Source organism: Athene noctua, chromosome 5, assembly GCF_965140245.1.
Source record: "Athene noctua chromosome 5, bAthNoc1.hap1.1, whole genome shotgun sequence".
Classification (NCBI taxonomy): Eukaryota; Metazoa; Chordata; class Aves; order Strigiformes; family Strigidae; genus Athene; species Athene noctua.
The window spans coordinates 10845130-10859654 of NC_134041.1; the positions used below are offsets into that span (position 1 = coordinate 10845130).

General features: G+C 42.7%; 1 protein-coding gene across 7 annotated transcripts in view; it reads left to right on the forward strand.

Moving 5' to 3' along the window:
• PIK3R3 (phosphoinositide-3-kinase regulatory subunit 3) overlaps nucleotides 1-14525 on the forward strand; it is an 81517-nt gene that overhangs the window by 48343 nt on the left and 18649 nt on the right. For 2 of the 7 annotated variants that reach the window (XM_074906293.1, XM_074906294.1), the window contains exon 1: nucleotides 777-959. The exons of 4 other annotated variants lie outside the window; for them this stretch is intronic. In XM_074906293.1, the coding sequence (XP_074762394.1) occupies nucleotides 854-959 (106 nt within the window). In that variant the 5' untranslated portion in view covers nucleotides 777-853. Of the gene's footprint in view, nucleotides 1-776; nucleotides 960-14525 lie in introns of those variants that run through there. One more of the 7 variants, XM_074906292.1, reaches the window with a different exon arrangement.

Genomic DNA, 14525 nt, shown 5'->3' on the forward strand with positions numbered 1-14525 from the left:
CCCGGCGACCCCTCCCGCGCGGCGCCGGGGGGGCGTGGCCTCATCCTCGGCAAGAGGCGGTTGGCGACGGTTGGGCCCCTCAGAGCCTCTTAAAATGAAACCTAGCGGGGCCGGCCGCGCCGCGCACAGCCCGGGGCTGCGACCTGCCGGAGCCGCCCGGGGCCGCTGCCCGCACCGCGCGGGGCTGCCAGCCAGGCACGGCGGGCGACGCCGCCGTGGGCTGCCCGCCCGCCGCTGAGCCGAGCCGAGCCGAGCTGAGCTGAGCCGAGCCGGCGGGGACCGCGGGCCGAGCGGCCCCCAGCGCTGCCCGCCCCGCTCGGGCTCCGCGCCCGCCGTTATTGTTGCCCGCCGCCCTCTCCTTTCTCCTCCGCCGGCGGAAAGAATTCATCCAGAGACCGAAATCTCCCCTTTTTCTCCGCTTCTTCCCACCCTCCCTCCCCTTTTGTGTGGGGGTTTTGTTTTGCTTTCAGACCGCTGTTTTAAAAATACCCCGAAAATGGCGATTTTTAGAGAGAATTCAGGAAAGTGGCTTCTCTGTGGAAAGGTGTCTTTTTAAACAAAAAGAAGCAGTCTCTCTCTATATATATATTTTATATATAACTACCTGTCTTAGTTCCTGCAGGGCAGCTGCTGAGGTCGCTTCTGTGGTGTGGTTTTTTTTTTTTTAAATTAAGTTTAATTTTACGATTTTAAAAAATCATTTTTCTTTTTTGCTAGAAGTGTTATTTTAGTGCGGGGTGGATTCTTCTCGGCCTCCCCCCACCCCCTTTTTTTTTTTTTTTTCTCCTCCCTTCATTAAAAGCCGAGAAAGCCAATCTCTTATTTATAAACCTGCCGGGATTTGACTGTCGCGATGTACAACACGGTGTGGGATATGGACCGCGATGACACGGACTGGAGGGAAGTGATGATGCCCTATTCCACTGAGCTGATCTTTTACATTGAAATGGACCCTCCAGGTAGGGAGCCGAAGCCTGTGCGCCTGCCTGTGCACCCCTCGCAGCGGGTCGGGGCTGCCTTTCATTCCTGCCTTCTCTCCCCTGCCCGTCCTCCCTCCTCTTTCAAGACTTTTCCCGTTTGGAAAAGGAAGGGAAATCTGCAGAGGGGGAGGGAAAAAAAACCCGAAACATCTGTAGTTAAACTTTGCGTAAACTTTCCAGGGACTTGATCCCCTTGTTTCCTAGGCAAAAGTATTTTAATACCGGTTTTTTGGGTGGTGTGGGGGGATAACTGCGTTTTATGGTGCCTTTTGGGAGGTGGAAGGAGGCAGGAGGAGAATTGCTTGCAGCCCCTCTCCTGAGTCTCTTTTTTTTTTTTTTTTAAGCCTTTATTGAAAACCGTATATTTCGGCTGTATTCACTTCTAGAGGAGCGTTTTTATTAGCCTCTTCACCTGTGTGCCTTTATGTGCCTGTAACACTTTGATGGTAGTGATTTACCTACCTCCATTGAGTTCCAGTTTAATCGCTTTTACAGTCTCTGAGACTGTTTCTCGCCAGCTCTCTTCCAGCATTGACAGATGAGGTGTGTGTTGTCGTTGGATTTCGGTGCTGGGGGGATAATACTTGGGAACAGGCTGGAATCCATCCCTGGAGGCACTGTTACTTTGATAAGGCTTAATAGCCTTGTTCAAAGGCTTTGATGCAACTTTTTTTTTTTTTTCCCCCCAGTGCTGAAAATGGAGAAATGCGTTGTCCCTCACTTGCCTGAAGTTTTTAGAGAGGACAAAAAGTTTCTTTTGTGTCTGAAGAGTGAGGGGAGGCTTACAAGGAGAAGAGGTTGAGTCTTTCCTTGGTAATGAATTAAAGTAAGCCTAAATGGGTACTGGTGAAACCGTATCTAACCTGTAAGAGTCTGACAGGCTGAGAGCAGTAAGGTAATTGAAGGGCCTTTATGTTCTCAGGTCTCTGTTCTGTACAGCCGGAAGGTACAGTAAAATATGCATCAAAAATCTTAGTCTGCAGAGAAATTGATAGCTAATAACTGCTTCTAAGTGGTATCTTGTGTGGCACGTACTGTTAGACTTTCAAAATGCGCTTTTCAATCTGCTTGAATCGAGGCTTCTGTCTCCAAGTGTGGTTTAATCTCTTTGTTTCAGCACTGAGCTTTTTTTTTTTTTTCTCTCCATAGGTATGTGGTTCTTTAATTAAGAGGAGGAGGTGATCATTCTTAGATTTTTGGATCTCAAGGACCTGTACTCACTTCCTCTGTTAACTCTGACGCTTTAAAAATTGGACAGATCTCTCAGATGCACAATACTGGCCGCTTACACATTAAATTCCTGCATAGCTGACACTACCTATTTTTAGATGTTACTCCTGAAAGCATAAAGTTCAGTCAAATCTGTTTGCTTCTGTGAATTTCAAAGGATATCTTTCTTGTAAATGCTTTTGATTTTAACTATTCATGAGGTTAATATCTGTAACCAAGTGAACAAAAATTCAAGTTCTGTTGTAGGTGACTTAAAACAATTGGTGTGAGGGGTTTTTTTATTAAAAAGAAAATAAAGCCTCTTGAATGGCTTAGTGTGAGGAAGTTGCTTAAAGGCACTGGCTTGACTGAACTGGTCAGAAAACAACTTTCCAGTATTTCTTCAGGAATTCAGCCATGCAGCCTTATGAAGTTTACATTAAGAAATAGAGCTTCTGTCATTAATAATGCCGGTATTTCCATCATTGAAGAAGCCCTCTTGTCAGGGATCAAGGCTCTGCATGGTCCAAACACCAGTTAGCAAAAGGACTTAATGTTACAAGCTGATCCTTGAAGCGTTCACTAACTATATCTTTCATTTTTTTTTAAACTAGAAAGGCCAGAGTTGGAAATGATGCATGGGATGATCGCCATGTGTATGTCCTGATTTCATAGAACTATAACTTTTAAATTGCAGGAGAAGGGAGAGTGTGGCGGAGGTGGTCTGCTTTTTCCTCATCTAGAGGTGGGGTGGAAAAGCATTTTCTGGTCTGGGATGATAAGTCATCCCTAAGGGGAGTTTGGAGGTATTTATTTGGAAGGCTTAAACACTCGGCATGCCTTGGGATAAAGTCACTGCATTTGAACCCGTTAACAACCACAACTCCATTTGGCCTGCTTCCAACAAAAATTTGTGAAGGATTTCAGTATAGCATTCCCCTGCATGATGGCTGGAGTTCCTGAGCAGCTGAATGGTGGCAATATGTTTTCTCGGCAGCGCACAAACTAACAATATGCAGCAAGTGTCCCCACTGCCAAAGGAGGCAGCACGATCTTTTGTTCATGGAACTTGCATGGAGAGATCCCTGGTTGGTCTTTATGCTGCAGGACTGGGCATCTACTGATACCGGGAGCCAAGTGTCTCAAATCACGCATGACTGCTGGTGATTACATTTTAGTGTGTCTGAACTTCAGGCAGAAGACAAAAGCAAGGTGAACATAATGTACGGTGTCACCTGTAACCTCTAAGTCAAGGCTGGGGATACTGTTTCTTGTTACAGGCCAGCAGACCTTTAATTTATCTTGGCAGGTTGTCTTAATACCCACCTTAGCGTTGCCCAATAATAATGCAGAAATAAAATCCTGGGATGGCAGGCAGCCTGCAGCTCAGCCGTAGCTTCTGTCAGGCCTCAGTGCACCTGCACCAGCTTATCAGTGTGCCTGTGTTTTCTGTCTGGGGTTGTAGGTGTAAATGGATGCTCAGAGCAGATCCTGAAGCCTCTCTGCTAGAAGGCTTGCTCAAAAGTTCAAAAATAATAATAAAGTTGATGACTCTCTCACAGGAGTTTTTCCCCACTCCAGCAGGGGCAGGCAACAAGGGATTGCTAGCTTCTAATCCACCCTAAACATAGATGTGGGACAGTTTTCCGAAATAGAGCGGTGAAACCAGGGATTCGTTTCTGCCAGCCTTGCAAAGCATGCCTTAGAGCAGTACAGCTAATACAGGAGCAACAGTGGTGACAACCAGCAGGGTGACTCCCGTTACCTAAAACTTTTTCCTTCTGCTGGCATGTATAAATGCATAATAAAATGTATCACTGGCATAAAGTAGGCTCTGTATGTGGCAAATAATACTTGGTGCAACTAAATAACTTTCAGTGTCTAAAGACAAATCTGGAACCTGAAGTCACATATAGCTACCTTAGTAGTTTCCAAACTTTCTCATGAGGATTAATTTAGAGAATTATGGCCATAGCAGCATCATATGCTGGTTCTGATATTAGGAAACTGACTGTCAGAGGTTCACTCACATGTTTGTTCTTGCTGTGGGTCTTGCTGTTTGAAAAGACAAGGAAATAGGTTACTGGATTGAATTTAGTTTTTGTTTAATGACATCTGTTCAGATCTGCAAAAAGTTAACTGCCATAAATTAAGTTTTTGAACAAGGGGTGTTAATTGACTGCAAAAGTTACCAGAGTACCTAAAGCATAACTACCTATGTATCCTCACTTCTAATAAGTAGGACTAAGTAATGTCTTTTTCTCTGTAGATCTGGGATGTATTATCAGTTGTGTTGATGATAAAATGTGTAATCACTGAATACATTTTGTCACAGTTGGATGAAAATCAGTAAGAGTGTTCCACTGGGATTTCAGACACAGATGTCAGCAAAGATATTTGGCTCAACTACAAATTAGAGGTTAGTTTCATTTGTGTGGGTTATGAAGAAAACCACAAGTTTAAAGTAGGCTTACTAATGTAGAATGGGCTCTGTCTATTTATGAGCAGCCAACAGAATTAAGTGTCTTAAAGCTGTATGAAAGCTTACCTTTTTGTAACCTGTTAGGCCCAAATATGATCAACCATGTTTATAACTTGATCCAACCACCTTTTTCAAGAATATTACTCTTCCTTGCCTTGTGCTCTGAGACCAACTGTAACAATGCTTTTTTACAAAATCTTTTAATAATGGAGGGGCTGCAGCAATAATCTATAGGCTGCTTAGTTTAGTCTACTTTGCAAGAGCGGCACTGCTGTTCTACGAGTGAGACAACTATACATGGGAAAAAGTGCATTTATTCATTACAGTTTCTATTTTCTTTTCATATAATTTGACAACCCTTGTTTTAGGGGAGCGATACTATCATTGTAATTTGGAAAACATAGGGTTCTGATCTCAAGGGCAGTGTTTACTGAGATACCAGTTGTGCTGTATCATTATCAATGTTATAGGGGAAGCTGAATGTGGCTTCTCAAGTGGGGTTTGTGGTATGCAGTAGCCAGATGTAGGTGAACACTACATGTCTATGCCTGACTAGTTTTCCAGTGGGAGAACAGATGCAAATTTTAATGGCATTGTCAGTATTGTCCTTCAGCTTATCTGAGCTGACTCCAGAAGCTTATCAAAGTTCTGCTCCTACACGTCTTAAAAAAAACCCCTGTAGTTCTAGTGGCAGCAACTGTCTTTGTTGCAAATTTAAGTCTTGCTGAAAGTCAGATTTCAAAAAAAAACAGATGTTGGGGATTGAGAGTTTCCTTATTAGAGAAGGGAAGTTTGTGCAGACTGTTTTGGGGTACAGCAGGGAATAAATAAGGCTCAGTCACTTGTATTCTGCATAACCTGGAAAATGGTTTGAATTGAAGTCTCACCTCCTATGAGGACAGTGATGTGAAGTGCTTGTATTCTATGCTATATTACACCTAGATTTCTCTACTGGCCTTCTTATTTAATGACTCCTGTAACCATTTTTATTTCCAGTTGCATTTTCAGGCTTGCTTTTGCATTCCTTGCATTTGTTTTTCATTTTGATGGCTCTAACTGTTAAAGAATATCACTCATCAGCTTTCAATTAAATACATGAATGCAAAAAATAGCATCATTAATATAAAGTGAAATGATGCTTTGCTTGAGATGGGAGAGCCTGCTTTAAAAGGCTGACGTTTTTATTTATCAGTAGGCTTTCAGATGATGTAGAAATAGTCAGGGAGGGAAAGCTTGCTGAAGGGAGTTGTTCAGCTCTGTGTTCTATAAAGCTGGAGGTTTATGCAAGCTAAAACATGGGAGAACATTCCAAGAAGAAACCAAGCTCTTCACCACGTGTTTGAAGGCAAAACCTACAGCAAATGTTTTTTTCTGCAATTGTTCCAAACAATCTTAGGTATTGCATGATGCCTATACCTGACCAGCGTTAATCACTGTTGCTTCCTTCTACCTCACCTGTTTAAAAGACTCTGCTTGGAGTTTCTTTTGGGGAGTATCATTTTCCCAAGCAGCAGAGTTAGCTTCTGTCTTTGCCATTGCCTGCATGGTACCTTATTCCAGAGTGAAGCTATTCAGGCTTATCTTTGCTCTACAGCTTGGGAAAAAGAGGGAGGCATAGCTGGTCGTAGGCATCTGCACCCAGTACTGAAAGCAGTTGGGTGCCTTACATCATCTCATGTTGGTTGTTTAATGAGTCACTTTTTGGGCAGAGAACTAGGGAACACTGGAAAACAGCAGCATAAAGAATATTTTTATCAGTATTCTCTGTATGTTTTAAAGCTTGGGCTTTATTATTGTCAGAAAGACTGTTAACTGTGTTGAAACAGGTTGCTGTAAAACTTTGGCCCCATTAAAGCGATAGGTGTGTTCTAGACAGATTTTTGGAAACGCATTTTTTTGTAAAGTAGGTTGCTGAGTAATGCTTAAAGAACAGACTCTGCTCATGTACTAAATGCCCCTATGGAAATGAGTCAGATTTTCTTTTTCTTCTGCTTTTTATTTCATTTCTTCTGACAGGTTAAAATCTGCATAATAGCTAAGTAAGGAAGAATTTGATTCTCCACATAATGTAAACTATGGCATATGAGCTGGTGCTGGGTCTCCAAACAATGAGTGGCTGTTACCTCTTTTGAAGAGATTTTCATTGTCCTTCATCTTTGCCGTGACCTCCACTCAATAGACAAAGACTTTTGCAATGTTTCGATGAATATATTCCAGTAACTTAAGTTCTTCTAGTTCTCCAGAATAAAAGTGGCTACACACAGGGAGTTTTTATCAGAATTCATACAGTTTCAAAGAAGCAGAGTGCAAGTGGTGCCTGCTGTAGCACTTTTCAAAACGGACTCCAGCTGCCCTGATGGACACCAACCAGCTGCCCGGTGAATCCTGATGCTGAAGCACAAGGTGCTCTGAAGCTTTCCTGTGGCTGAGCAGGATCCAGGTTCTTCTCTGTCTTTGAGTCCGGCAGCAGACTCGAGATGGCTACCTTCCATCCAGTGCTTTCTGAAAAAGGAGATTAAATGCTTCAGCTGCTTCAACCTGTGACTGCTTCCAGTATTCACCCAGGCTCTCTACCAGTTTTTGTGAACTGAAAAAATGTTATTTTAGTGGCAGTTCATAGGAATATTACTACTTCTAAAATCAGATATCCCTGAATCTGACACATGGTTATTTAGGAAAGGCTTGGAAAACATCATGTTTCTCAGCACAAAAAATGGTGGGTTTGGACAAATCAAAAAACATCAACCCATAGCCCTTTCTTGTTTGTTTTTTTTTTTTCTACAGAATAACTTCAGGTTTGGGTTCGTGTCACATTTAAACTCTTGTACTTCAAGTCAAGTACTCTTTCTCTTCCAAATATAAACCTCCCGTTTCCTTCCATTAGCTACTGCCTACTCTGTTACTTTCCTGCTCTTCCCCATGAAAGAGAAATATCCACAGGAGCCATTTTTTTTCAGGGTTTTTACCTTCTGTAGCCTTATCCTAAATTTCAGCTTCTGTAGTCCCTAAAAATCTGATGCTACACATGTTCTTTTTTGCTTTTGGAGGAATGCTTTCCTTCCTTGCATCCCTCCCCTCAAAAAAAAAACTGAAACCAGAACTGCTGCAATGGAGCTAGAGAAAAATTTCTGCAATGAGGGAACACAGCCCACTGTTCAGGCGTGTTTTTCTTTCAGTGTGGGCAGTAGGGCTTTACAGTCCTGACACGTGCCCCAGGAAAATGTTTTAGAGGCGAGATGGATGAGAAGTTCATCTGTTATCTGTTACAACCTGAATTTGTACATTGCCATTAAATTTCTCAGGCTGGCAGTACTCATGCTGCACTGCCCTGTATAGTCATCTTGGGGATGTTATAGGAATCTAAATTGTTGGCCCTCCAAGGAACTGCTCCCAAGTCTCAGTCTAGAAGTCTTTGGTGTTTGTGCATATTCACTCTGATTCATCTCCTGTCTCCCAAAGTAGTCTCTTGAAGGATGCAAGGAAACTTGAATCAAAGCAATGAATGTTTAAGATCCTTTCCATTTTGAGGGGTACAGTATAGTCTCAATAAGTTTGGGGATGGTGAAAGAAGTCAAACTGCTGTTGTGAAATGGATTTCATTAAAATATTTTGAAGATGACAGTGTAATTGAGTGAGGAGATTGAATCCATTTCTTTTGTTACACCTTGAGATCTCAGCATGAGCAATGGCCCTGCAGTGCGAGCCTGGCTAGACTGCTCCATGCCTGCACTGAATCTCAGCTTCTGCTGAGCACACTGCGTGGGACTGCATGGGTTGGGACTTCTGCCTCAGTGGAACTTCCTTCAGGATCAGGGTTCTTAGAAAAGATGATACACGACACAATGTACAACTTTTTTCCTCTGAATACTGTTCTACTTTCAAATTTCTTCTGGAGTGTTGATTTGAAGTGCACCTTTTGATCTTGATTTAAATGCCTCTCTGTTAGCAGTTTAGGTGGTTTTGAAATATTTCTACTTCGGTAACTAGAAAATAGTTTGACATAGCACAAGGACAGGTACTTCATGAGGAACAATGTTACCTACTGATCTGAAAGATGTGAGCTACTGGTAAGCTGAAATAAAATGCTGCTTAGAGCAGCATCACATGTATTTACAGCTGTATTATTATTATTATTATTATTATTTAAGTGGGCTCTTGTGCAGCAAACTTCTCAGCGGTGCTGATTATTTCTGTGAATTGGTTCTCCTGTGAGGTTTGTACCTGATGCCTTGGATGGATGGTTAGTCTTTGAAATATCTGGGGAAAACAGCCCTTGGCTGTTTTTATTTAAAATGGCTTTTTCTTTTCACTTTGGTAGGTCTCCCAGCTATAGTGTGTCACCGCTTGGGCCTGACTTCACTCTCCGTCTTCCATAATGAAAAACTAGTTCTTTGTTCTTGATCACTGTAGCTCTCATGCTAAATTTTATTTTCCTTACTCTTAAACAAGTACAGTTGTTCTTATAGAATATTTCAGGTTTTCATGGACAATAAAACGTCTGCTGCGGACTTTCATCTAAAGAGTTGGTAAAAGCCTGGGCCTACTGGCTAGGAGATAAAGCTGTTCCCTCCTGAAGTGAACCGCGCATGTGATGCCGGGTAGTGACAATCTGAGTGATGAAACATGGCAAAAGTTCTAAAATGTATCCAGCTTATTAATAGTGTGCTAATTATGCTTGGTAGGAAGAGAGGCCATATCCTTTTTATTCTCCTGATGTTAACTTTGGGGCAGTCATCTCAACCCTGTTAATGATGGAATCTCTAATACTGCTGTAGCTTTGCAGCTGTTACACTATAGTCTGGGTTGAAAGGAGCAGTAAAAATAATTGGGAAGTTGATTTTTTTTTTTTGACGTGCAACTTCATGCAAAGACTGGAATGAAGAGGTACTGTGTTACTTTATAATACAGAAGTCAAAGATCCCAGTGCCATTTATCTGACAGTTAGCATCTTCATTTCTTCTGTCTCAGCCTGTGAAGTAACAAGCCTTGCAAAGAAAATAGTGAGGGGTACTTGTAAAATACCCCAAAGAATCCTGAATTTGAGCCAGCCTCTTCTTTGCACGTTGTTGTTGTTCACCATTCTGCAGGTGTCCCATAGCAGATAATCTTTTAACCTGTGCGGTAGCTGTGGATGCTTGTGAAGGACAGAATGCAGCAGAAATCTGGCTGTAGAAGGTGAAACAGTGGTTGGGAGGTGTGGGAGAAGTCTGGATAGCTGGGGAGTTTTCAAACAAAACAGATCTTTATCAAAAAAGCCAATTAATCAAAACTGAAATATTTCTTAAAGGTGTTGGTTTTTATGAAAGTTCATAGAAACACAAGCAAAGCTATAATGGGAGTGTTTTCATTGGAAGCCTGCCTGGCTTTCTGCCAACTTGTCTGCTGTTTTCTGTAATGAGATATTGAAAGACTTAAAGTCTTTGAATATGTCTTGCTCTTTGGCATCTTGCCTGTTTTGGGGGAGGAGAGTGAGAACGTAAGCATGCCTGAGGTTCTGTGGCCAGCAATAATGTGATCGAGTAGCTTCCTTTTCTGTCCCTTGAGGAGTTCTCAGTGCGTGTTAGCTGCCCTTTGAGGAAGGGCAGCTTCGAAGGGCATTGGTGCTCAGTACTTTGCGAAAGGGGTCTTGGCAAGAGAACTGACGAACTGAGATGTGGAGCTGCCAAGATATCTTACCTGCCAGTGGTGGGGAAGGAACTGCTGTCAGCAGGTGCGCGAGACCCTCCTCTTTGTCAGCTGGAAAATGTCAGCAAAAGGTTTTTGGGTGCCTTACTGCTCTGGCTTCCACACATAGTACACAATTTCATGGAGATGGTGTGCAAAAAACACCTCTATTCAGCATATGCTTTTTTTGCTCAGGTGTCTTGAGGGCATTTTGTGTGCAGGAGGGACTGTTAGTACAGGACTATTGAGGGAGGCAAAGATTTTGAGGCTGTGCCTTAAAAGTGTTAGAGAAATTGAGTAAGACTACAGAGAGGAGTTAGATTGGGGGGATTTTTTTATTTTTAAAAAAGCTAGCCTACATTTTCATTCAAAGGCTTCATCCATACCTCCAAAGGGAAAACCCTTCTGTCCTTAAGGACTATGTCATTAAAATGTTAGCTGGCCTAACTGTGGATTACTTGCATGTTTCCATAGTAATGACACTTTCTAGAGCTTTATATTACAGCTTGTAAGGTATCTACTGAACATCAGCCTTTTTGAAGCTGGGTAACTATCTCGGAAATTGTCTGATCTGTTTTCTGCTTGTCACAATGTGGAGGGAGAGTATATGAAGAGCATCAGAAAGAGGGCTAGTAAACAAGCTCATGGAAGTGCTGAGAGACTTAAAATTGACCTTATCAGAGTACTTGGTAGTTGTGATTATTCAGAACAGTAAGACAGAGTTTATACTGCATTTAAACCTGCTATGCTTTTAAGTATCTGGCCTGCAGCTCTTGGAAAATACAGGAAGAAATAAGTTACGGAGCCATTCTTAGACTGTGGCGTCTGCTTTAAAACTGCAAATTAGAGTTTAAACAACTGGCAGGTTTATCTTGTATGCAAATACTGCAGCCACAGAAGAAACAGGCTGCTTGACTGAATGCTGTGTGGGATATAGCACTTGGAGACCCAAGGCATTCTTCTTTTTTCACTCCTCCTGAATTAGTACCATTGAAAGCCCTCACACATAGGGCTCGGTGGCTCTTAGATCGTGTAAACTTTGTGAAGCTTTTGATTCAAAGTGCATATCTCATGGAGGTCACGGTGTATTTCGCTGAAGTTAAATTTGGGATTAATATAGCCTACTATTTTCTACAAGATACTCTAATTTAAAAAAAAAAAATACAATGGTGCTAAACTTCAGACACTTGCCAGCTTTCTTGGTCGTCTTGGTGTTGGAGGGGGTTTGAATTTCAGGGAATCATGTCAGTCAAATCTTGAGTAGCCTTTTTAAAAAGCAGTTCTCAGTCAAGAAAGCATCAGAAAAATTACCTTGGCAAAGCCTAATCAATAGGTTTTTCTCTCTGAGGACCCGCGCTGCAGCTCTGCAGAGCGGCTCAGCCGAAGGTACCTGCTGGAGCCGGCGCAGCCGTCCGGGCCCTGACGTCAGCAACATCCGATCCCAGGCCTGGCCTGCATTGGCTGCCGCTGCCTCCACTCCATCACCAGCTCTTTTTTTTATTTCCCCCCTTCTAAGTGACACTGATCTGGGATTGGGATTTAGCTCAAGATAGGCTGCTTGGGGAAGCTGGAAAGAGGGGACTAGAGTTGCTAAAGAAAAACCAAAGGTGCCCGCTCCTACGTGAGGGACAGCCAGCCTGCCCTCCTCGCCGTGTGCCAGGCGGTCGCTGAGGGCTGGACCCGATCTTGGGAATGTGCTCATGCGGGAGTGGAAGGGTCCAGCTGAGCTGCTGCTGCCTTTCAGGTTTTGGAAAGATCTGTGCTGTAAAGCTGTCCTAGCTGTCATCGTAGGGGAAGGATGCTTGTGTATCTGGTGCTAACAGCAAGTTCTTTATTGGAACAGATAGATCCTTTGTGCTGTTAATCGCTTGAGATCAGTGTTCTTTCTCTCCCAGGAAAAAGGAGGCAAGAAACCGTCAGGATTATTCACTCTAATCAGAGCTTGTTTTGAGATAAAGTAAGGTTGTGCTTGTGGCTAGATTAGAATTGGACCCAGCTACATGGAAAGAAACATGGCTGCTCTTGAAAGCATTTCTGTTGACTCCAAGCCAGCCTTATTTTACTTTACTGTAGGATTTTAGTGCTCTAATGTTCATCAAGTAAGGTATATAAAACTGGATATTATTTTTTTCAATTTCAACCAAAGATGTAGATTCTTTAAGGCTCTTTGTAGCTTCTCATAGAAACATCACAGGATTTCTAACAGGGCAGTTAGTACTGATTAGGTACTAGTAAAACCTTAATTTAGGACATCTCTTCCAGCAACCTGTTGGGCCAGCACTGAGAACAGCAGTAGGGTGGATGCTGCTCTGTTACAGTGAACTTGCTGTGCTATTGCAAAATGCTCCCCTTGTCTCATCACAGGTTCTGGGCTGCGGGGTTTAAAACTACTTCGTGCTCAGTTCACCATTTGTGCAGACTACAGTCATATTGGGCCGAGAGGGTAGCCAAGAAACACTGAAATGGATGGGCATGTTAGTCTACTGGGTAAAGCATTAGCAAGGGCCTGGTTCAGTGTCCAAGACAGGGGAAAATCTATTATGACTCAAAGAGCTCAAAATATTGAAAGTAAAGAATTAGATACATAGCTCACTGGAAACAGGATCCACCCTTGCAAATACTTTTGTATTTTTAAAATGTGCAAGCTATTAAAAAGCATTTCTCAAAGTCTATTGTGAAAAGGACTGGCTTCCATGAGTCAGGTTTTACAGGAACTGATCCAAGCCTTATTCTTCTCCCTGGAAGAATTTCCTTCCAATTTTCTCATGCAGAATGAGGTTCTGCAGACAACCCCCTGATAGTGAGAACTGATACTTACCTATTAAGGGAAAGAAGGAAAAAAAACCCACCTGTAGTAAGGATACTTGGTGTAATGTGTAGTGCTCTGTGTCCCTATGCCAGACTCCCATTCCTTACCTTTCTCGTCTTTGTTAGTTTGCTTTTCTGTGTGCAGTGCTTTGGAGTGAACCCTAACAAAGCTGCTAAATAATTCCACAGTATAGAAAGGAGCAAGACTTAATCTTACAAGGAGGGCTAGAGAACTATTCAAGTACTCTAGAGAATACTTGAAAGCCTCTCTGGAAAGCCCCTATTACCAGTGTAAAACAGGCTTTTACACTGTAAAATACCTTGAAGTTTTTGATGTCCAAGCCTTAACTTGCAAGACCCAGTGAAATAATTGCTGGTGCTGGTATAGTTTTCTAAGAATTCTCCATGTTCTTATATGGTTTTTTTATATGAATCTTCATGTGCTTGTCGATGACTCAGGATCTACCAAAGATTCTGGTGTGGATCAGAACATCTACAGGTTTTCTGAACTCAGACTTACTGCCACGTGCAGATACTGATGAGACTCGGAACCGCTGCGTCTATTCTGTTGCTTAGAGTATGTAGGGTAGTATGGGCCAGATGTGAGGTGGGGAGGAGGGAGGACCTGAAGACATTTTCTAGTTCAGGAGCTTTGAATGGGGGAGATAGAACAGCATAGGGCACAGTAAATACAATTGACTTTACAGGCTTAGCATGGATGTGTGCTCCTCTGACCCTGCAAAAGTAGGATGGGGCTGGGAGCTTCAAGCCAAGGAGGATTAGAACTGTGTCTTACTCTCAATGGTGCTTTGTACTAATACTTTGGTGCTGTACAAACAACTGTAGTAGTTGAGCCTGGAATAACCAAAGCCTCCTAACCAGGAAGCTACTTCACTAAATCCAAAGGTTTTCACCTTCTTTTTATAACAAGACCTGTATTGCCTCACTAGATATGTGCACACCTGGAAGTTCCCAGCTCACCCCATAAAAAGAACCTGTATGCTACAGTTTAATGCTCAGTCCCACTGAATGAATGCTGCTATCTGAATCAGGTGTTTGGTCAGCAACCCCAGGGTGCAAACGTCTGGGTCAAGGTTCAGATTTAGTTTAGATTGGCTCGATTAAAGTATCTACTGGTTTGTCTGAGAACAGTGAAGTTACTGTGTCAGATATTCAACGTGAAATGGTATTTGGAGCTGCAGTTGGAACACTGTTTTCTCTTTTTTAATGTGGGAGGTGTGGCTCAGAGGTGAGCGGATGGATGGTGCCAAGCAGCACACCTCTCAGCGTTAAGCCATTCCGCACTGGAGCTAGAGATCAAAATCTTCTTTCTGCTCCCTTTATTTGTATTTCTGCTTGTACACTGGGATTGTGTGTGTCTG